Raw genomic sequence first — 21,472 nt, forward strand, 5'->3', positions numbered from 1 at the left:
AGCCGGGAGGAAACTGAGAGCTGCGCTTCAGGGGTGAGCGCGCAGAGGCACGAAAACAAAGTCCCTGCATCCGCGGCTCAAAATAAGCGTGTGCCACCTCTAAAAGGAAAAGGGCTCCGAAAGCAGGACGCGCTCGGCGTGACCTCAGGGCTCCTCTCACAGCTGGGGATCGCAGCCAAGCTGCAGCGCCCGGGCATGGTCCTTGCAAGGACTCGCTGCCCATGCAGTTTGTGTCGTTATCGGGAGAGATAACAAGAAGAGGAACCTTCTCCTTCCTGCGCAGAGCAGGGGTGCCCTGGGCTGGCTCCTAGATGCAGAGGCAGTGCAGGAGAGAGCTAGCACTGGACATGGCAGCCCTGGGGGGAAGGAGAATGGGGAGCACATGGGGATGGAGCTCAGGGGGTGCTTGTGGGGGCACTGATGGTGGTGGGCAGGAAGGATCCCAGGCTGCCCCTTTCCTTGGGTGGGAAGAGCTCCTGCTACTGGAGGCAGCGTAAGGAGAAGGTTCATGCCTCCAGAAATGGCATTCACCCCCAGCCCTAAAGGAGCTCGGGCATGAAAAGGGCACGGAACCAAGCCCCAGCAGGGCAGAAACCAGCACAGCAGCACCCAGGCCAACCGGCAGAGAAACCCAAGGCTCTTCCTACAGCAATGGTCGGGGGGCTGAGCACAGAGCCGGAGCTGGCACCGCCCTGCATGGGCAGAGCGACAGCGAAAGCAGCGCCCAACACAACGGCAGCCCACCCACCGCCGCCTGCCAAGCCCCCTGCGCCCACACCCCCTTATAAACACCTTTTAGCCCCGCCCCTTACACGACGCCCCTATCACGACCCCTCTCTCCGCAGAGTGGCAGCTCGCGGCCCAATCAAATCCCGCGGTAGGCGGGACCTCACTGCGGTGGGCTCCCTTGCCGCTTGCCCAATCCCCGCGCGGCGCTGCGGCTGCGCTCTCTGACTGACAGCTCCCCCTCCAATCATCACCCGGCCCCGCCCCCTCGCCGGCCTCCACCAATGGCCGCCGCGCGACGCGCTCTTCCCCCTCTCCGCCCCGCCCCCTCACACCTCCGCCGGGAGGGCAGCGGCGCGGCGGCGGGAGGGGGGGCGTGGCTTCCTGGGAGGAGGAACGAGGCGGACCAATCGGAACGCGGCGCGGGAGGAGCGTGGGCAGCGATTGGCGGGTTGGGCCGCGGGGGGGCGGGGCCCGGCGGCGGCGGCGGCGGCGGCCGGGGCGGGCGGGAGGGGACGGGGGGGGGGGGGGAAGGCGGCGGCGGCCGGGACGCGATCGGTGTCGGCGCGGAGCCGGGCGGGAGGCGGCGGCGGTGCCCGGGCCCATGGAGCTGGAGAACATCGTCGCCAACACCGTGCTGCTGAAGGCCCGGGAAGGTGAGCGGAGCCGGTACCGGGCCGCTCCCGGTTACCGGGGGGGGTTGGGTTACCGGGGAGGTACCGGGCCCAGCCCTGCACGAAGCCCCGCTGCTCAGCGGTGCCGGGCGTGCAGCCCTCCGGGGGGTCCCCAGCCCCTCCGGTGCACGGGAGGGCCTCACCGATCCGCCGTCGGTACCGGGGCCGAGGCCGTCCCCAGCCTCCGAGCACCCCCCGTGGCTTACCGGGGGCACCGGGGGCACCGGGAGCTCCGTGGCTGTCGGCAGAGCCGCGGTTCAGCCGGGCACCGGGGAGCTGGGCAGGGCCCGGAGGGCACCGGGGGGAACGGTGCTGAGCCCACCGGGGTGCGGAGCCGTGCTCGGTACCGGGAGACCCCCGAAAATGTGGTGAGAGGGGCTGGGGGTGAGCCCTGAGCACCGGGATTAACGGCACCGGCACCGGGGTGGAGACGACCCCGAGCTGCCCCAACACCGGACTGCGGGGCGACGGTTCCAGCACGGGGACCTGAGCGCCGGTGCAGGCGACGCCGAACGCAGACGGAGCCCGACGGCGGCCTCGGGACCTCGGGACGTGAGACACAGCCTCACACCGGGCAGCCGGCACCCGTCTCCGGTGGTGCCATGGGTGTGCCGGGACATCCCGGCGGTGCCACGACCCCGAGAGGCGCTGCCGTGAGGTGGGGGGGCTCAGGAGAGGAGCCCCGGGAGAGTTCGGCCCCGGGGAGGCGGAGGAGCCCTCCCCCGTTGTCCTCCCCCTCTGCTGGTTTCGGCAGCCCGGCGGCGAGGTGTCACCGAGCCCTGAAACGCCTCTGTGGTGAGCCGCGGGCTGGCCCCGTCCCCAAAAGGAGGGCGCTGAGCAGCACGGAGGCGCTCAGGGGGGTGAGTTCCCCGCTCAGCATCGCCCGTGGGGCCATGGGGAGCCGTGCACGGGGGGCACCGGAGCCTCCTTCCCTCCAGAACGGGCTGCGAGGTGCAGACCCGCATCCCCCGGGGCGTTACGGGGCACAGCTCTGCCCTCCCTCCCCTGCTTACGGGGCCGCGGGTGCCCTCGCGCACTAGCCATCCCTGTCCTTTTTGTGGCCACCCGCTGTGGCTGCCGAGAAGGTGTCTGCGCTGCTGGTTTCTTCCACCCCTGCATACCCTTGAGTCACTTCCTTCCTGAGCGCGTACGCTCGTGCAGCCCGGCTGCTGCTGGGGGCAGATGCAGCGAGCTCCACGGGGCGTCCCCATGGCCCCCCGGGCCTCACCGGGTGCCACGAGCCCGGACCTTGGGGCCAGGGCCGAATTGCAGAGGCACGTCTTGTGAAAGTGTTTCTCAAGAGCCGGTCAACGATGGTCAACGCTGATTTCGGGAAGCCCTGCCTCTGGCCACACTCAGCGGGGCCGTTTGGTGCCTTTCCAAAGAGGGGACTTGGGATCCCCAGAGGTTGGCCGGTGCGAGCGATCCGACGTGTTTCACTCCTTGGTGCTGGCTGGGATGTAAATCTTTCGGTCTCTCCAGAAGCTTTCCCACCCTGTCCTACAGCGCTGGGCACTCACCCCAGCACCCGCAGCCGGGGGAATATCTGCCTGGTGGATCTCGCTGGCTTATCTCGGGAGAGCGCAGGGAGTGTCCCCACTTCACAGATGGGAAACCGAAGCGATGAGCCCCCGGGGCAACGCAGCGAGCTGTCTGCGGAGCCGGGATGAGAGCAGGAATTCCTGTCTCCCAGCTTCTTCGGGTCCTTTCTCCGCGAGCCCCTCCCTGGAGTAAGCAATCAGTCTGGAGTGAGTAGGTGGCAGGAGCATCGTAACCACGGCAGGAAACCGGCGGCGGGGAGCTTCACACCGAGCAGGGCTTGGCCTCCAGAGGTGCTCGGTTATGCGCAGGTCCCGAGGCACGGGGTGACCTGGGGCTGGAGGCACCCCTCCCTCCGCCTTCGTTTTCCCATCTTAAAGACACGTAGCTGAAGCATCCGAGGGAAAGGCCTCGGTGGCACCGCCTGAGACTTGGTTCTGCCTTCGGAGCAGCCAGAACGGGCGGTCTGCCCGGCCCCTCCAGCTCTGTTCTGACCCCAGGAGGTGGTAAAACCACCAGGCCCTACCCGGGCTCATTCCCGGGATGGACACAGGGTGGCTGCTCCTGCAGCAGGACGCCCCTCCTTCGTCCCTCATCGCCCCAAATTTGTGTCCCCTGCAGGTGGCGGCGGAAACAGGAAGGGCAAGAGCAAGAAATGGCGCCAGATGCTGCAGTTCCCCCACATCAGCCTCTGCGAGGAGCTCCGGCAAGCCCTCGGTGAGCAGCGGCTGCGGGGTCGGGATGGGGGGCGAGCACCCGTGGCCAGGGGGGCTCTTTGGGCACCGCGCTGCCGGAGCTGGGCACACCTGAACACACTCAGCTCATGGGTCAGGGAGGTGTGTGGGGGCCAAATCCCGGCCAGATTCCCACATCGTTTGGAGTGCAGGGGAGAAACAACGAGTAGGTAAGTCCTGGCTGCTGTTTATGAGCCTACAAACCTTCCAGACCGTGACAACCTTCAGCAGAGGTCTGCCCCCTTCTCGGTGCAAACACACTTGGTGCTGCAGAGCTTTGGAGCTCTGGTGCAAAGGCTCACGGGTGCCTTTCCACGAGTTACAAAGGTCCTGCTGGCATCCTCTGTGCTGCCCGGCTGGGACTGAGCCCTCAGCTTCTGGCAGAGCAGCTTCACGCGGGCAGAACCGGGTTCTTGCTGCGCCGTAGGGATAAGAATTGTGCAGCTGGGCAGGGCCTGGCCTGTCCGTTTGATTTTGCACTTTGTACTCCTCATGGGTTTAACGTTGTTTGTGCAGCAGGTTTGGTCCCGGCATCAGGTGGAATTGTTTGGGGAGCTGGAGGGTGGGAGTGCTCTCCCTTCTGGGAAGGGGCGAGCTTGTTTAAGTTGTCGCTCCAGCCTCGGCTGCCAGCTGCGGAGCGGCACGGCGCTGGCGTGGGTTCAAGGTGGGTGTCACGGGGCTGCCTGGGTTTGGGACGCGCCCGCAGCTCCTGGCCCTGGTTCCACACTGCCCGGGTGTCCCAGGAGCTGGTAGCCCTGAGGGTGGCTCCGTTTGAAGGCACGTGGGACTGCAGCACCTGGCTGAAGGGCTTCCGTCATGCACGCTGGCACCTCCCAGCCCGCAGCCACTGCACTCAGACGGAGATTCCAGCCTTGGTTTGCTGCCAGCTGCCTCTCGGAGCAGGTCCTGAGCTCCTGCTGTCCTTGCAGCTCTCTCCTTGGCCGCCCCGAGCTCTTTGTGCATTTCTGGCCGCTCCGTGCCCTCGGCAGAGCTTTCCTCCTCTGCACGCATCCCGTGGGTGCTGTATCTGTTCCAGCAGAAGTTCACCTTCATCATGCCACCCATCTGCTGGCGGTGCGCGCCGGTGCCCTGCCCGTTTCTGCCATCCCACTGTCCAGCTCGGGGATCCTCCCGATGCTCCACAGGCACATCCATCCCTCCCAGCCTGCAGCCGTCGCCACCCGTGCCCCCACTTCCCCCTGCGGAGGCACGAGAGAAGCTCTCTGCCTTGCCTCTTTCGGTTTCCTCATTGAGAGACACCCGGATCCCTACTCACAGCTCTCTGAGCAGCTGCAGTGCCTTCATTTTCCCTTTGTTTCCCCCCTCAGCCCACCAGAAACACGCTGGCTTCCCTCAGCGGGGTCACAGCGGGGCTGGCTGCCGGCTGCACCGCCAGCGCGCCTGGGCAGCCCCAAACCCATCCCGGCAGCCCCGAACTCCCAAGGGGAACTCCTTCCCCTGCAGACAAGGGAACCAGCCGGGGCGGCCGAGCTGGCGAAGCGGCCCCCGCCCCCACGGCAGCCTCCCCGCACGCCGAGCACCGCCAGGAAGCCGCGGCTTCCTCGGGACAAACTGCAGCGCCGACAGGGGAAGGTGGCGGCACCGGGTGACGTGAAGGGGGCCCCCGGGGCCGAGCAGGGCAGGGTGAGGTGCTGCAGGGTGCTGAGGAAGGTGCTGAGCCCTGGCCGGGTGCTGCAGCGTGGGGCAGGTCCGGAGGGAAGCTCGGTGACCGCAGCGCTGCGGTAATTCGGCAGGGGGAGGGAGGAAGAGGGTGGAAGCTCCGAGGTGTGTTTGGGGAGCTGCGAGGGTGCAGGGCACCCTGGGGTGCTGGGGGGCTGCAGCTCCAGTCCCAGGCAGCCCTCTGGGGCAGCGGTTGTGGTCCGTGATTAAACAGGATTTAAACTGAAAGGGGAAAAAAAACAGAACTGGAAGCACTGCGGATAGGCAAAGGTGTTGGTGCCTGGCTCAAAATACCCCAGGGAGAGGGCTCGGAGGAGTCAGGAGGGGAAACCCAGCTGCAGAGGGCGGTGGGACCTGGGGTACAAGCAGTGGGGCCGTGGTGCAGCACTACCAGGACACCGCTGGACGTGGTTCCCCCATTTTGGCCCCGCCGCTCTCAGCAGGGCCTTGGGGAAGCGGAGCAGGTTCGGGAGTCGTCAGAGCGAGCCCAGGCGTGGGTCTGCCTCCAAACAAGCTCAGGGCGTCCCTCAGGGCCCCAAAAAGCTGTGTTTCTACCAGTTCTCTGTGGGGAGGGGATGGAGGGGAGATGCTGAGATCCCTTCCTCAAAATAAGCCGGGGAGACCGCACAGAGGAGCAGCCGGAGCCTCTCTGAGGGCTCACTTTCCGCAGGGGGCTGCGAAAGCTCAATCGTGGCAGCCCTGTGTCCTTGGGTCCCCTCTCTTGGGGTTCTGGGGCTGACGAGGCCCTCGAGCCCGCCCTGACCCTGTCTGTCCCTGTTTGCAGAGCGGGACTACCACAGCCTGTGCGAGAGGCAGCCCATCGGGCGCGCGCTGTTCCGGCAGTTCTGCGAGACGCGCCCCGAGCTGGCACGCTGCGTCAGCTTCCTGGACGCCGTGGTAAGCACCGGGACGTCCCTGTCCCCCCCCTGGGGCTATGGGGCCGGGAGGGTTTTCCCGGGGCTCCCAGCTGGGGCTGGGCCTCGATGTCTCCTGGCAGCGGGGCTGGGTTCCTGCTGGGCCTGCCCCCGACGGTGTTTGCTCTGTGCAGGCCGGGTACGAGGTGGCTCCGGACGAGAAGCGGAAGGAATGCGGGCAGCACCTGATCGAGAAGTACCTGAAGCCAAAGGTGAGTGAGAGGAGCGGGTTTGCTGCCTGCCGGGGTGGATGGAACAGCTGCGAGGCTGGCAGCTCTCGTCAGCCAGGCAGGAGGGAGAGGGCAAAGTCCGCCCCACGAGCGACTGCGCTGCTTTTCCCACTGCTCCCAAAGCAGGTGGGCACTTGGGGGCCGTTTCTGTGGGTTTCTCCTTCCCCGGCAGGACCCCTGGGCTCTGCTCACTGGGTCTGACCCGCTCCCTTCGTCCCCAGAGCGAGGACCACGTGCCTGAAGTCCCCCCCCAGCTGGTGGATGCCTGCTGTGAGCGGCTGGAGCAGGAACCCTCCAAGGAGCTCTTCAAGGAATCCACCAAGTACGTTGTGGGGCCGGGCTCGCACCTCCGACCACCTCGTCCACCCCGTTCCCTTCCTCCAGGCCCCCGAGGGCTGGTGTTAGGGCTGGGACTGCGTGGGCAGAGCTCAGGGCTAGTGGTTTGCAGCACAGCTCCAGGAAAACAAACACGAGGAGCTCTTGTGGGCTCGGAGAGCCACAAACTGCTGCGGGAACCTCTGGCACTGCTCTCGGTTCACCGTGGGGCTGAGCTGCCATCGTCGCTCCGGGGACCTAAGGTCACTTCTGCTCCCTCGACTCATTGCAGAGGCGGTGACCGAGGTCCTGGCTCCGGGTGCGAAGAGGAAGCTGCTGGGGAAACGGGGCTGTGGGCCCCCAACCCCTCCCCGAGCAGCGGCAGGAGCGCGTTGCCTAACCCAGGGCTGTGGCAATGGCTCTGCCGCGGGCTGCCGGGGAGCGGGAGCTCCGTGTGTGGTAACTGCTGTCGCTGTCTGAATGCAGAGCCTCCGGGCTGGGCCCTGCCTTCTCTTGGCAAGCTCTGAAAGGGGAAGAGCCCATCCGCTTCGCCTTGATGCACGGCTCCAGTCTAGACACTGTGTCTATAAGGCTTTTTTGCTCTGCCGGGCAGCCCTGGCAGCGGCCCGGCAGGCAGTTAGCTCTCCGGAGAGGGATCCCCTGTGGCCTTTTGTGCTGGAAATTCAGCTGAAACTGAACGGCTCGGCGCCCAGTGCTGGGTGTTGCTAGCAGGTTTTGGCAGCTGATCACAGCCCTGCGTGCGCCCTGTGAGCAGGGGGATTGTAGAGCCCTGATGTCCCCCTTAGTCCCACGGCCAGAGCTGGTGCTGAGAGGCCACAGTTACCAGTGCCAGCCCAGGCCCAGGGCACTACCTCTGTCACAGTGGTGTCTCCAACACACCTTCTTTTTGCACCAAACCTCGGTGGGCTTTTGGGCTGGGCTGTGCAGGGCGATTCAGCCCTGGGCTGGGTGAGGGGATGGCAAAGTGACCGGGTTCTCGGGGCTCCTCGCATCCTCTCCTTGCGCCACCGTCTGTCACAGCCCTGAGCAGCTCTCACCTCGCTGGCTCTGCTCTCTCCTAGGCTTATCCACGACTATCTGAGTGTGGCTCCCTTTGCTGACTACCTCGACAGCTTGTACTTCAACCGCTTCCTGCAGTGGAAATGGCTGGAACGGTAACGTTGCCTCGCTGGGAGACCTGCGCCTGCAGCACACGGGCTGCCCGAGGGGTCCCTAGAGCTCCTTCCCCTGCTGGGCCCTCTCCTTCAGGGCCCGTATTGGCACAAACAGCCTCCACGGGCTGCCCCAGCCTCGCAGGGAAGCAAGGTCTGCTGGAGCAGGGGCTTCGGGGTGACCCCCAGACTCAGGGCACGGGGGTGGTTTGGGCTTCAGCTCCTGCTCTCGTCCTGCTCCCGTCTCACTCCGGTTTCCTTTGCCTCGCAGGCAGCCGGTGACCAAAAACACTTTCCGCCAATACCGTGTGCTAGGCAAGGGCGGTTTTGGAGAGGTGAGTGACCGGCGTTGCCTCCGCATTCGGGGCGGGCAGGCAGCCTGCTGCAAGCTGCTCCAGCACCTGGGGCAAGGAGCTGCTGGCTCCATGGGCTGTGGGATTTTGCAGGGCTGTTCCCTTGGGCTCCGTGCCAGGTACCGCTGTGCTCTGGGCACCGCGTTATCCGTCAGCTCCTCTCTGATGGACAGGAGCTCCCCTCTTGCCAGCCATGGGAGGTGCAGGAGGTGGTTGCACAGAAGAGGCAGCATGTGCACGCTGCTGGCTAGGGAACCAGGTCTTCTCCCAGTGTCTTGGCACAGCAAACTGCACTCCCCAAAACTGGCACTGTCAGGCTTTCCTTCTGTTTCTGGAGTGGCCTTCTGTCCTCCCAGGCACCAGCCGTGGTGTCTGCTACAGGTGGCGGGGGCACTGCACCCCTCTGCTGCTCATCTGTGACATCCCGAGATGTCTCTGTTCCCCGTGTCCTCGCCGTGGCAGCTCGCTCCGTGCTGACCTCGGGGTGAGGCTGGAACGAGGACCTTCTTTGCCTTCCTGTGCCTCTCAAGAGCAGAACCTAAACCCCACGACAGAGACAGCAGCGGGAGAGCGCTGAGCCTTGTCCCCCCCTCCAGGTTTGTGCCTGCCAAGTGCGTGCCACGGGGAAGATGTACGCCTGCAAGAAGCTGGAGAAGAAACGGATCAAAAAGCGGAAGGGAGAGGCCATGGCCCTGAATGAGAAACAGATCCTGGAAAAAGTGAACAGTAGGTTTGTAGTAAGTACATGGGAATTGCTCTCACTTTGCTGTGGTGGCTGATTCCTTCCACAACCAGCCGGCCGGGCACTTCTGTGCTCTTCAGCTTTTCCCCAGGAGCAGGCCCTGCCTACAGGGCAGGGTCCTGGTGGCTGCACACCTCTCATAAGGCTGGGGTTTGGCAGGACCTCCTGCCGCCTCCATGGGATGACCTGAATGCCTCCAAAGGCAGGCCCAAAGTCCCATTCGGTCTCACGGGCACCCTGTTACCTTTAGGGCAAAAGGAAGCAGTGAAAACTGTCTCTCCAGGCAGCCAAAGGGGCAGAAGCCTATCCCTGAGCTGCATGGCGGGGAGCTCTGCCTGGCTGTACAGAGGCGTGGGCAGCCTGAAACCTCCCGTTACAGGGAATTGATGAGATGGTGCCCCAGGGGTGCTGCTGGGTGCTGTTTGCCCCCAGAAGGGAGCAGTTCTGGCTCGGGGAGATAATATCCTCCCTGTCTGAGGCAAGCTGAGGGCGTGCAGGGGCTGCTGGGCACTTAGAGATGCTCCCTGGGCTCAAACAATTCACCCGCTGCCTCCTCCCCTCTGTAAAGGCCCCGTCCTGCTGCCCATGCCTGGCTTCTTGGGTGACAAAGTGGCCGTCAGTGGGGGGCCTCCCTCTTCCAGCTGTGTCTTCTAACAGCCTTTCTGCCCTGAATTGCAGGTGAGCTTAGCCTATGCATATGAAACTAAAGATGCTCTCTGCCTAGTGCTGACCCTCATGAATGGAGGGGACCTCAAGTTCCATATCTACCACATGGGCGAGGCTGGCTTCGAGGAGCCCCGGGCAGCTTTCTATGCTGCTGAGATCTGCTGTGGCCTCGAGGACTTGCACCAGGAGAGGATAGTGTACAGGTGCGTGCTGTGAGACCGCGTACTGGCTGCAGCAGCAAGGTTTCTGCTGCTCTCACAGGCAGCCGGGACTGTCTGCTCAAGAAAAGAAGCTCAGGATTGAAAACAGCACAGAGCTGGGTGAGAGGGGATCAGGAACAGAAAGCTGATCTCACGGGAGATGCAGGAAGATTCAGTTTTGCTTCCTTGTGCTGGTAAAGGATCACCCAGAGCAGGACTCTGAATTCTGAGTGCCTCAGGGCACTTGGGTTAAGCTCTGGGGTGCTTAACTCCACAGAACTGACACTGGGCAGGAGGGAGAACAAGCTGAGTGCTCTCACCAGTTGTGTGGTGCTGCATTAAGGACAGCACCCGGAGCCAGAAAGTCCCTTCTGGTCCCACCCTGGGCCTTGCCCTGGGCAGGGCAAGCAGAAGCAGCCTCTGCTCCCTCCCTCTTGCACAGCTTGCCCCGCTGTGAGTTTTGTGCGTGCAGAGGAGGCAGCCACAGGCTCGCTGCCTCCTTTTGGAGGATCCAAGGTTGCTGTGACCTGCCTCTGCCTGGCAGGGGGGAGCAGCAGGGCCAACTCCAGGGCAGGGGGGGCCTGAGGCAGGGGCACTGCATCCCTCTGCTGTTTACCCGTGACTTGCTGAGACGTCGCTGTTCCCTGTGTGCTTCGCTTTCATGGTGGGCTTCTTGCTGATCAAGTCTCTTCCTTCCTAGGGACCTGAAGCCAGAAAACATCTTGCTGGATGACCATGGTGAGTGCAGGGCAAAGAGAAACCCGGGCCTAGGTCCTTCCGTCTTCCTGTGCTTGTAGCAGGGTTGCTCTGTGTTCTTGGCAGCCTCAAATACTGCCCCTTGACCCTGTCCTCTTGACTTGTGCCATTTGTGCAGGTCACATCCGTATCTCAGACCTGGGGCTGGCCGTGCATGTGCCCGAGGGCCAAACAATCAAGGGACGTGTAGGGACAGTGGGCTACATGGGTAAGTGCCCCTGGTTTAACCCCAAAGTCCTCCGACTGCACGCGTACCCTCCCTGCCCTCACACGTCCCTCGCCCCTGCTCCCGTGCAGCTCCAGAGGTGGTGAAGAACGAGCGCTACACGTTCAGCCCGGACTGGTGGGCTCTGGGCTGCCTGGTGTACGAGATGATCGAGGGGCAGTCGCCCTTCCAGCAGCGCAAGAAGAAGATCAAGCGGGAGGAGGTGGAGCGCCTGGTGAAGGATGTGCAGGAGGAGTACTCCGAGAAGTTCTCGCCCTGCGCCCGCTCCCTCTGCACCATGGTACGAGCATCGCCGGCCCCTCACACCTACCACCCCGCTGCACGCAGCAGCAGAAAATCAGGGCTGTGGAGGCACTGCCAGAGGTCGGCTTCCCTTGCTCTGGCTCTAGGACAGTGCAGGAGGGTCTGGAGGGTCTGAATTCCTCGCGAGCCCACGTTGTTCCTACAGACATAACGCAGGAGCCAACAGCAGGGCTGCTCCTGCCCAAAGCACCGCTGGGTCACTGATGTCCCTTTGTGTTGCAGCTCCTGTGCAAAGACCCCCTGGAACGCCTGGGCTGCCGAGGGGCTGGGGCCAGGGAAGTGAAGGAGCACCCTCTCTTCAAGCACCTCAATTTTCGGAGGCTGGAAGCGGGCATGCTGGACCCCCCCTTCAAACCAGACGTAAGTGCTGCCCACGTCCTGACCTTGCCACTCGCTGGTGCTGTCGAGGGAAGGGGAAGCCCCCGGGGGGCTCCCCGAGGAGCTGGGCTCCTTCCCTCTTCGTGGAGCTGCTGCCACAGCCACGAGTGGATTCCCAACATCCACGGCTGTCTCAGTGGGTGGCATCGCTGTGGGGTCCTGTGTTACAGCCCTGTGTGTGCTCTTTAGCCCCAGGCCATCTACTGCAAGGACGTTCTGGACATCGAGCAGTTCTCCACGGTGAAAGGCGTGGAGCTGGAGCCCACGGACAACGACTTCTACCAGAAGTTTGCTACAGGGAGCGTGCCCATTCCTTGGCAGAACGAGGTAGGTGGGGACTGGCACGTGCACCAGCCCCTTTTTTTTTGCAGGATGGGTCTTTGCCCCTGCTTGTGCTCGCCGTGGCTGAGGGCAGCGTCCTGCGGGGTTCCTGCTGTCCCTGCTGCTCCTGTGCTGGTTCCTCGGTGAGGGGCAGTTCCTGCAGCCATCTCTGCCCTCTTTCAGATGATCGAGACGGAGTGCTTCAAGGAGCTGAACGTCTTTAGCACAGATGGCTCGGTGCCCCCAGACCTGGACTGGAAAGGGCAGCCCTCCCCCCAGCCCAAAAAAGGGTTACTCCAGCGCTTCTTCAGCAGACAGGTAAGGAAGAGCGTTCACCCGACGCTCGCTCCGCAGCCCTGAGCCCTCTCCCACCCTTGCCAGGCAGATTTGGCAGGGAGGGGACCCCTGTGCTGGGTGGCCGGACCCCGGGGCTCTCGGGTGGACCCCCGCGGGGCTGCAGGGAGGCTCTCCTGGTGCTGCTGCACGCTGAGGGGGCTGGGCTGGAGTGTCCTGGCTAAACATGCCGCAGTCGCACAGGCGGAGAGATGCTGCCGAAGGCACTAAAATAGCAAGCCTTCTCCCTTCCTACATGCATAATGCCATCCCCGAAGAAGACCTTGATCTTGGTATGGGCTGTGTGGGCTCCCGGGCTCCCCCAGAGCCTTTCTGCTAGACCTCGAGCAGGCAGAGAGGAGCGGCGCTTTCTAGGGATGAGGAGAACGGAAACATTTCGCATCTGCTGCGGGCTTGTTTGCCTGCGTGCCTCCTCTGGGCCAGAACAGTCTTTGCCTTCTTTCCAGGACTGGCAAAGGCTGGGCTGCTGCCTCGGCAGCTGCTTGCAGCTGGGGCTCTCGAGCACGGTTGGCTCTGGCCTGCCCTGGACCCACTCCCAGGCACCCGGCGCCGAGTCCTGCTTCCCCGCCGAGCTCCCGGTTGTGCTTCCCTGTTCGGTGGGACCCAGCTCGTCCCGAGGCAGGCAGGACCTGCCCGAGGGTGGGCTGAGAGGTGGCAGGGGCTGAGCTGTGATTTGCCACGTGTTTTCTCTTTCCAGAGGTGAGCAGTCCCTCCCGGCTGCTCTGCTCAGGGAAATACCCGGTGGCCCACGGACATGGCAAGATCTGGGAAAGAGGAGTGTTGTCCTTCAGTGCCTCACCCCGTCCCCCCACCAGAGCACAAGCTGCTTGTTGTCCTAACTGCCCCCTGAGCCACTAATCCCGCTTCCCTCCTCTCGCTGCCTTCCCTGCTGGGGGAAGCCTTGCCCTCAGCTTGAGCCAAAGCTGCCCCGGTACCGCCGGGAGCTCTGCTCCCGGGGGGGCTGCGGGGAGCCCCGGGTTGCCTTCGCTCCTCTCCTTGGGTGTCCGGGATACACGGAAGGGTTGAGAAACTGTGAAGGGGTTGGCGTAGTCCTGTGCTCAGCCCCCCTCCCGAGGGCTTCAGCTGCTTTCCGTGGCCTGCTGAGCCCTGCCTGGGGCAGACCGTGCTGGCACTGAGCTGTCTCCCCGGGTGGCTGCAGGCCACGGCGCCCCTCTTCCTCCCAGCTTCTGAGCTAGGCAGCCGCGTGTGCTCACAAATTCGTCTGCCAGGAGCCGAGCCCCAAGGTGCAGCTTTGTTTCCCTGCAGCCTTGGGGTCCCCTCCAGCCCCTCGCCTCCAACGTAGCTCTCCCACGCCTGGGGGGCCCGGCCCGGCCCTGCCAGGGGGCAGCCGGGGGCTGGGTTGTGTGACCGTGCTCACCCTGTGCTTGCTGTGCTCCTCTCTCCCTCTCCACCCTCTCGTTGCCCCTCTGCCTTCAGGACTGTTGTGGGAACTGCAGCGACAGCGAGGAAGAGCCCACCCGGCTGTAGAGCACGGTTCTCCAGCCCCTGGGACCCCCTTGGCCTCTCCGGGCACCCAGCAGGACGAGAGGCCAGCCCGAAGGCCGAGGCAGCAGTGGCCCCGCGAGATGGATTTGTTTACAGCTTCACCAGGCTAGCTGAAGACTCCGAGGACGGCTCCAGCGCTGGCAGCAGCACCCCGGGCCCCAGAACCTCTGGCCACGGGCGAGCTGACGTCCCCAGGACAGACGTGGAGCGCCCTGAGCATCCTGCTGGGGACGGTGCCGCCACCGGGGCCGAGGGCAGGAGGGAGGGATGGCGCCGGCGTGGGCCGAGGCCGGGCTGGAGCAGCTCTGCTGCCACATCCCGTGGTGTCGGAGCGGCGCCGCGGGTTTGCTGTGTATTTATAGCCGTGGGTCTGTACATAGCACACGTCAGTTTTTAATCTATAGGTTGGGGGGGGGGGCCGGCGCTGCCCCCACCCTGTCACAGGCACAAATGTCCTCCTATGGGGGGGAGCGACGGTCCCAGCTTCGTACCGGGGAGTCCTGGGCAAAGGCTTTGCGTGCCTTGAGGTGTGAAAGCATCTCGTCCTGGACCCTTTGGGCCCTGCTGAGGCGTCCCTGGCTCCAGAGGAGTCCATTGCTCAGCCCCGAGGCGCGGGGATCTCCTGTGCCCAAGCGTCTCCCATTGCCTCCTGGCAGCAGAGCGTCCCTGCCTCGTCCCTGCTTCCCTGCCTGCCTCCTCCTGCCTCCTCCCTCAACGTGCTGCCGGCTCCGGGAGCTGCTCCTGGCCCCCTCAGCCCGCTGGCAGCCCGCCTGCAGCACCCGCAGGGAAGGTAGAGCCCCAAGGGTCGCTCCCCTGCGTGGTGCGGGGTGGCCCCAGCGCGGTCCCACCAGCTCCGTGCTCGCTGCGGGCAGTCCCTCGGGACGGCGGCGTACGGGGCCGTGCTCTTGGGGTGCAGGGGGAGCACCCCTCGAATCCTCCAACCTGTGGGAGCCAGCGTGGCTGTGCCCAAGGGCGTAGCTGGTGGGACCTGAGCCTCCACAGGGGTCCTGCGTGTCCCCGGGGAGCACCACGAGGCTCAGCACAGCCCCCCTGCCCCTGTCCCGCTCGTCCTGTCCCGTCTCGTGCATGTTTGTCCTGCCGTGTCCCTAGCAATAACCGGTCTGTGTGTGTGTCTGTCTGTGTGTACGTCTGTGCTGCCGCCCCCCTGCTCCTTCTGAGCCAGGCCCCGCGGGTGGGCTGAGCACCTACTTGGACCTGTGGTATCATTCGCTTGCCTTGCACTAAAGTTTGGAAATATTTAAATTTTTAACCTTCGCGTTAACGCGTGTCATTTGCCGCGCCGCGTGCTGCTGCCACGGCGAGGGGTGGGGGGGGTGGCAGAAGGGCGTGCAGGGTTTCAGGGGGGTGCTGGCTGGTGCTGTAGGGCTGAGAGGGGAGGCCCCGTGGCCTTGTACCAATTGCCAGTGGCCGTGGGCTCTGCTGGTGCTCCCGGCGTGCAGAGGTGGTGCTGAGCACCAAGGGGCTGCGGGTGGCCCTCGGTGGCTTCTCCAGGGCGGGTTGGATGCTTCAGGGGTGTGACAGGTACACAGCTTGGTGCCATGGGGTGTCCCAGGGGGCTGCTGTGGTCCCCTTTGGGGCAGAATCCCCTGCCTGCCCTTGGCACAGCCCCTCCAGGGCACAGCGCAGCCCCCGCTGTGCGCAGGGGCCGAGCTGTGCCGCTGCCCCCGTACCCACGGGTGGCATCGCCACGGCTCCACGTGTGGAAGGGGACACCCAGGGCCTGGCACGGGGCTTGGGGCCAGCAGAGCCGCCGGGAACGGGGACACCGAGGGCGGCAGCCTGGCCTGGGAGAGGGTCGGGGCCGTGCAGGGTGGGCCGGGAGCCCAGTGCCGGTGGCGGGGCCGTCGGCAGCCTGGTGCGCAGCGCGGGGCGGCCGCGCACAGCTGCACAGGGATGAGAATAGCAAGTGCGGCCGGGTAGCTAGGGAACAGTTGCCATGGGAGCGGGCCGAGGAGGAGTTCTCACACTCGGAGGGGGCATCTTGGGGTAAAATCCAGGAATTTTCTGCAGCCGTGGAAGGAAGGAAGGCAGGGCGGGGGGATGGGGAGCGATGGGGAGAGCTTGCGCCCGTGGCAGCGGTCAGGGCTGGGCCTGGTGCCATTTGGGCACTGCCTGGGCTGCAGCAACCAAGCACGGGGGGTCCCAGTGTCACCAGCACGATGCTGGGGATGGGCACCACAGCTCCTCAGGTGGGGCTGGGGGCTGGGAGCACAGGGCCAAGCCCCAGGAGGGCACGGGAAGGGCTCTGCCTCGCCCAGCGGTGCCCTAACCCCAAAAACCAGGGGTCCCGTGTCCCTCTCCGTGTCCCTGCAGGCGGGGAGCAGTGTGTGCCCTATGTGCTGCTGTAGGGCCACTGGAAAACGCCCGGCTGGGGACGTTCCCAACCCCATCCAGGGCACATGGGGCCCACGGCTGAGCCTCATGGAGGGGTGTGGGGGGGTACTGAGCACCCCGGGCCCTGCCCCGAGCCGTGGGGCTGTGGAGGCAGCGCCGCACACACGATTTTCAGGGGTGAAGGATGCTCTCAGCTGTTGCCTGGGCAACAGCTCCTCCTCCGGCCCACCATGTGGCTCGGGGAGCGCTCCCCCGCCTGCCTCCCCCCGCCGCCGCCGTGGGGAAGGCAGCTCCCGGCCCCTGGCGCTGGCGGGGCCGGAGGCCGGGCTCCCACCGCCCGCGGGGTGCCCGCTGCCCACCCGCTCCCCTCGGCCTGACGATGCCTCCCGTGCCCCCCGCCAGCCCCTCGCTCGTGCCCACGGGGAGCGCCGCGGCCCCCCTGCATGGCCGCAGCCCCCTGCCCACCCCGCCAGCCGCTCGGGCAACCCCGCAAGCGCCGCCGAGCCGGCCTGGCCGCGCTGCCGCGCTCTGAGGGCACACCGCAGGACACGAGGCCCAGCGAGGTGAGTCGGGGATGGAGCGAAAGGGGCCGGAGGGATGAGGCCAGCACGGTGCCGAGGCCGGGACGTGCCACGGATCCGCTCTGCCCAGCCGGGCACGGCGATGGTGGCATGGGGCTGTGCTGCCAGGAGGAATTCCTTCGGGCGGGCGCCCGCCGCCCTGCCCACGGGGAGGAAGCGGTGGCGGGGTCACAGCCTGCACCGGCACCCCCGCAGGGTGTCACCGCCGTGTCACCGCCTCGTGCTCGGGCTCTGGGCACCCAGAGGGCACGGCGGCCCCGGGGCTGGCACGGCTCCTGGCCGGTGCCCACGCTGCTGCTGCTCCCGTTCGAGCCACGCGGTGCCGGGGCAGCATCCGGGCACACGGATGGCAAAGCCCTCACCCCCGGTGTGGCCGTGACAGCGGCTTGGACACCGCAGGGAACATCTGGTGACATCTGCCCGGTGGCACAGGGCCAGGGGGGAGCCCCAGTGCAGGGGGATGAGCGCTTGGGCTGGGTCAATGGGGGGCAACGAGGGGGACGGGGCAGCGCAGGGACCCCCAGGGTGCCACCTCTGACCTTCAGGGCCACGCTGGCACCCTCTGCCCGGCACGGGCACGTGTCCTCCTGCACGGCACCACCGTGCGCCCCATCATCGGGTGGGGGGGCCGGGGCTGGTGCCCCCGCAATGCCACTGTCCCTGCGTGGCCACCACCCTGGAGCCATCTCCAGCTGTCACCCCCTGCCACCCCAGGGGCTGGGTGACCACCGGCCGGGGCCATCACCCCCCCAAGGACCGTGCGGGTCACCGGGGGGGATCCCCAGCCCCCCCCTCTCCCGGAGGCTCCCCCCCCCGGCTCGGGGGATGCCGCGGCCACCACGCCACCGGGATCCCGCGGCCGTGCCCGTGCGCCCCCCCCCCCCCGCCCCTCTCCAACCTCCCCCACGCCTCAATCCCCGCCGCTATCCACGGGTCCCGGTGCGGGGGCTCCGAGGGGGGGCCCCCACCGGCTCCGGGCCTCCCGGGTCCCTCCCCGAACCGAGGGCGGGGCGCAGCGGCGGGGCGGGAGCCCGGGCGGGGCGGTGCGCGGCGGCGGCGGCGGCGGCGGCGGCGCGGGAGCGCTCACCGGAGACAAAGGCAGCGCCGGGAGGCGGCGGCGGCGCCGCGCACCGGGCGCGCACCGGGCTCCCCCCCCCCTCCTCTTTTTCCCCGTCCCCCCCCCTCCCCACCGCCGCCGCCCTATGGAGCCGCCGCCGCCGCCCGCTGCTTGAGCCACGTGCGCCGCCGCCGCCGGTAACGGGAGCCGCGGGTGGGGGGGGGGGGGGGGGGGGAACGGGCGCGGCGCCCCCGCCTGTTGCGCGGAGGGGAGGGGAGAGGAGGGGAGCGGGGCCGGGGCGGGGGCGCGCGGGGCCGTGGCCACCGGGAACCGGGGGCCGCCGGGGCGGAGGCGGAGGCGCGCGCACGGCGCGTCCCCGGGGTGCGCGCGCGCTCCCCCCCCCGCTTCCCCGCCGCGGCGGAGGCGCGCGCGCGCGCTCTCTCCGTGGAGGGGGGAGGAAGAGGAGGAGGAGGAGGAGGAGGAGGAGGAGGAAGGGGGGGGCAGCTGCCGCGCCCGGCACCGGGAGCTGGGAGGTCCCCGCCGGGTGTCCCCATCCCGGCACCGGGGCACAGGCCGCGGGCAGCGGGGGGGGATGGAGAGAGGGAAGGGGGGAATGGGGGGGCTCGGCTCGGTGCCTGCCACCCCCCGGCCGGGACCGCGTGGGTGTCCCCCGGCACCCCCAGCCCACGCGCCCCCGCTCCCCAAACGCCCCCGACACCCCCAGCCCCGATGTCCCCCCTCCAGCGTTATCCCTGGCTGCGAACGCCCCCGGTCCCCAAGTGCCACCAGCCCTCGCTGTCCCCAGCCTGGCCGTCACACCGGCTCCTGAGCCACCGCCACCACCCGCACGGTGCCCCCGTCCGTGCTGGCAGCGGGGACCCTGTTGCAGCCGGGGCCGGCGAGCTCTGCCCGCACCGTGCTGGCCTTGGCCAGCAGCTTGGGGAGCCCCAGCGATGGGCCCCGCTCCCCAAAAAAACGCCGCCTCCGCCCCCGCCTTTGCACGCCGGAGCAGCCCCCGCCGCACGGAGGGGGGACGCCGGAGCGTGGCTCCCCAGCCCCTTCCTTCCCCTGCCCTCCTTCCTTCCGGCTCGGCACGGCCCCGCTGCCCTGCCCGCTTCCCCTCCGGCCTCCCCGACACGCGGCGTCCCCGCCGTGGTCCCCTCCCCACGGGCACCGTGCTCCAGCCCCCTGCCACGCAGGGACCCCACGTCCCTTCGCCCAGCCGAGGCAGGCGGGAGCAGAGCCACCGTGGTCACCCTGCCCTCGGCTGCTGCTCGCAATCCTCCCCGCTCCCCGGCGGCGATTGCGTTTTCTCCCACACCACGATAAGAATAATCCTGACGGGTGCTTACGTGCCAGCCTGCAAGCACCCATGGGTGCTGCTCCCCGCTGGCTGATGCGCACAGCCCCCTCCCCCGTCCTTGGCACGGTGCTCGGCTGAAGGTGACCGAGCTGTCACCCTGCCCAAACCCAAGCACCGCGCGGGGGTGACGATCCCACCGCCACCAAACCCCTCCCAAACGTCCCCGAGCTGCCATGCGCTCCCTACAGCCACGAGGTCGCCGATGCCCGCCGTGCACGTGCTCCCGCGTGTCATGTGCCATACACCGTGGCCACTCCAGGGGCACCCCATGGCCCCCCGCTATGGGGCAGCCAGGATGGAGCCACGCAGACACCGCAGCGCATTTTTGGGGTGGGAGGAGGCTGGAGGGCACTGCGCGGCCTCGAAGGCGTCGATGCTGCGGGGCTGCGGCATCCGCCTCCCGCTCCGGGGTGCCCGGCAGCTTTGGGGTGGATGCTAGGATGGGGTGCGGGGGGGGATCCGCAGCCGTGGGGGTGCCGGCGGGGGCGTGCGTGGGGCCGGGCACGGCTCCAGGTGCCGCTGCGCATGTGGAGCGAGTCTCCATGGGAACGGGGCATCCGCGTCCCCGCCACGCTCACGCTCGCGTCTGTCTCGTTGCAGGGCCCCCCCCCTCCCAGCCCCGTTCCCCGGCGGCCCCCTCCCAGCGATGGGCAGCGGCTGGGCCGGGACCGCGCCGTACCCGTACCCGTGCCCCCACCGCCCGCCCCCCGCCCCGCGCAGCCAGGCCTGACCCACCCGCTGCAGCCCCCCCGGCTCCATGGCGAGGATGGAGCCCTGACGGCGGGCGCCCACGGGCCAGGAGGAGACGCCGGGCACGGCATGGGGAGCCCCTCGGCCGCCCTGAGAGCATCGGCTCGAGCGCGGGCCCTGCCGCCGCCCTGAGCATCCCGACCCCGACCCCCGAGGGCAGGGAGAAGCGGGGGGGCCTCCCCCCCCGCCAGCCGGCGGCGGCGAAGATGGTGATGTCCCAGGGCACCTACACCTTCCTCACCTGCTTCGCGGGCTTCTGGCTCATCTGGGGGCTCATCGTGCTGCTGTGCTGCTTCTGCAGCTACCTGCGGCGCCGGGTGAAGCGGCAGCAGGAGGAGCGGCTGCGGGAGCAGAGCCTGCGCGCGCTGGAGCTGGAGCCGCTGCACTACGAGGGCTACGGGGGCAGCCCCCCCGGCATCGCCGTCCCCCACCGGCTCCGCATGGAGCCCCACCACCACCACCACCACCACCCCCACATCCCACCCCCGCGGCCCTGGAGCTGCCGGCACGGTAAGGAGCAGCAGCGGGGCGCCGCCGCCGCCGCCGGGGCACCGCCGCGGGTTCCGCGCCCGCCTCGCCGGGGAGCCCGGTGGTGGCCGGGGGTCGGCGCTGACGCCGGGGGGGGGGGGCTTTGCCCGGCAGAGTCGGACCTGTCGAAGCCGCCGTGCTACGAAGAGGCGCTGCTGATGGCGGAGCCCCCCCCGCCGTACAGCGAGGTGCTGATGGACACGCGCGGGCTCTACCGCAAGATCAACGCGCCCTTCCTGAGCCACGAGCGGCTGGAGAAGCAGGAGCAGCCCCCCAGCTACAAACCCCTTTTCCTCGACGCCGGCTACGGCTCGGCGCTGCACCTGCCCCGCTCGGCCAGCCCCGGGCCGGCCTGCCCGGACCTTTACCTGCAGGCAGAGTGCTCCCCACGCATGTTCCCCAGCTGGACGGACTCGGAGCTCAGCAGCAGGGACACCTACGAGCCGGGGCCGTGGCACCTCCCGGTCTCCATGCCCCTCTTCGGCAGGACTACGGCCGTCTAGGGGTGGCCCCGGGGGAGCCGCAGCCGCCCGCGGGTGTCCCCCCCCGACGCCGGGGGGGGTTCGGCCACCCGCTTTGCCCCCCGGGGATGCCGTCCCCGTGTCGCGGGCCATCGCCGCCAGCGCGGAAGGGGCTGGTTCCCCGTCTCGCCCCCCCCCCATCCCCTCAACGCGTCCCTTGCCGGCACCCCCGTGGCCAAGGGGGGGGGCCCGGAGCCGGGCTCGGACTCTGCTCTGTTTCTTATTTTGTTTGTTACAGTTTGAGAATAAAAGTTTGTGGATCCGGCTCGCCTCGCCCCCCCCAGGCTGGCGTCGCGGGGCTCCCCGGGGGTGGCAGGGGTCCCGTGTCCCCATCCCCGTCCCCATCCCAGGCCCCCCCCCCAGCAGGCGGCAGCCCCCGTGGGAGTCGCTTTTATTTATTAACATACATCAGCACGCCGCCGTTACAGAACTTGTGCTTTCCAAAAACAGTTACCGAAGGGGGAGAAAGGGGCCAAGCGAGGGGCGAAGCGGGGAGGGAAATGGGGAGGGGGCTCCGGCGGGCAAGCC

General features: G+C 67.5%; 2 protein-coding genes across 5 annotated transcripts; both read left to right on the forward strand.

Moving 5' to 3' along the window:
- Nucleotides 1-1,266: 1,266 nt before the first annotated feature.
- GRK6 (G protein-coupled receptor kinase 6) lies at nucleotides 1,267-14,078 on the forward strand. 3 transcript variants are annotated; one of them, XM_082771777.1, is made up of 16 exons: nucleotides 1,267-1,382; nucleotides 3,561-3,656; nucleotides 6,138-6,250; nucleotides 6,402-6,479; nucleotides 6,719-6,819; nucleotides 7,895-7,987; nucleotides 8,256-8,319; nucleotides 8,934-9,074; nucleotides 9,758-9,948; nucleotides 10,646-10,683; nucleotides 10,820-10,909; nucleotides 10,999-11,207; nucleotides 11,453-11,590; nucleotides 11,798-11,935; nucleotides 12,113-12,247; nucleotides 12,981-14,078. In XM_082771777.1, the coding sequence occupies exons 1-16, from the start codon at nucleotides 1,331-1,333 to the stop codon at nucleotides 12,984-12,986; spliced, it is 1,683 nt and encodes a 560-aa protein (XP_082627903.1). In that variant the 5' UTR covers nucleotides 1,267-1,330; the 3' UTR covers nucleotides 12,987-14,078. The 3 variants fall into 3 exon arrangements, with proteins under 3 accessions (XP_082627903.1, XP_082627902.1, XP_082627904.1); XM_082771776.1 differs by having other exon boundaries at nucleotides 13,721-14,078; XM_082771778.1 differs by having other exon boundaries at nucleotides 8,934-9,063; nucleotides 9,804-9,948; nucleotides 13,721-14,078.
- A 5,809-nt stretch (nucleotides 14,079-19,887) lies between these two features.
- On the forward strand, nucleotides 19,888-21,286 carry PRR7 (proline rich 7, synaptic). 2 transcript variants are annotated; one of them, XM_082771792.1, is made up of 2 exons: nucleotides 19,888-20,104; nucleotides 20,197-21,286. In XM_082771792.1, the coding sequence occupies exon 2, from the start codon at nucleotides 20,336-20,338 to the stop codon at nucleotides 20,924-20,926; it is 591 nt and encodes a 196-aa protein (XP_082627918.1). In that variant the 5' UTR covers nucleotides 19,888-20,104; nucleotides 20,197-20,335; the 3' UTR covers nucleotides 20,927-21,286. The 2 variants fall into 2 exon arrangements, with proteins under 2 accessions (XP_082627918.1, XP_082627917.1); XM_082771791.1 differs by having other exon boundaries at nucleotides 19,888-20,405; nucleotides 20,538-21,277.
- Nucleotides 21,287-21,472: the final 186 nt, after the last annotated feature.

This window comes from Aythya marila (genome assembly GCF_965140915.1).
Source record: "Aythya marila genome assembly, chromosome: 14".
NCBI lineage: Eukaryota > Metazoa > Chordata > Aves > Anseriformes > Anatidae > Aythya > Aythya marila.

What these genes read in the sequence shown, in the direction of transcription:
- GRK6 (XM_082771776.1), top strand. Translation starts at nt 1,331, where the DNA reads ATGGAGCTGGAGAACATCGTCGCCAACACCGTGCTGCTGAAGGCCCGG. An exon ending in GCTGCTGAAGGCCCGGGAAG is followed by an intron (nt 1,383 to 3,560) that starts GTGAGCGGAGCC and finishes TGTCCCCTGCAG; the next exon opens with GTGGCGGCGGAAACAGGAAG. An exon ending in CCCGCTCCCTCTGCACCATG is followed by an intron (nt 11,208 to 11,452) that starts GTACGAGCATCG and finishes TTTGTGTTGCAG; the next exon opens with CTCCTGTGCAAAGACCCCCT.
- PRR7 (XM_082771791.1), top strand. Translation starts at nt 20,102, where the DNA reads ATGGTGATGTCCCAGGGCACCTACACCTTCCTCACCTGCTTCGCGGGC. An exon ending in GCCCTGGAGCTGCCGGCACG is followed by an intron (nt 20,406 to 20,537) that starts GTAAGGAGCAGC and finishes TTTGCCCGGCAG; the next exon opens with AGTCGGACCTGTCGAAGCCG.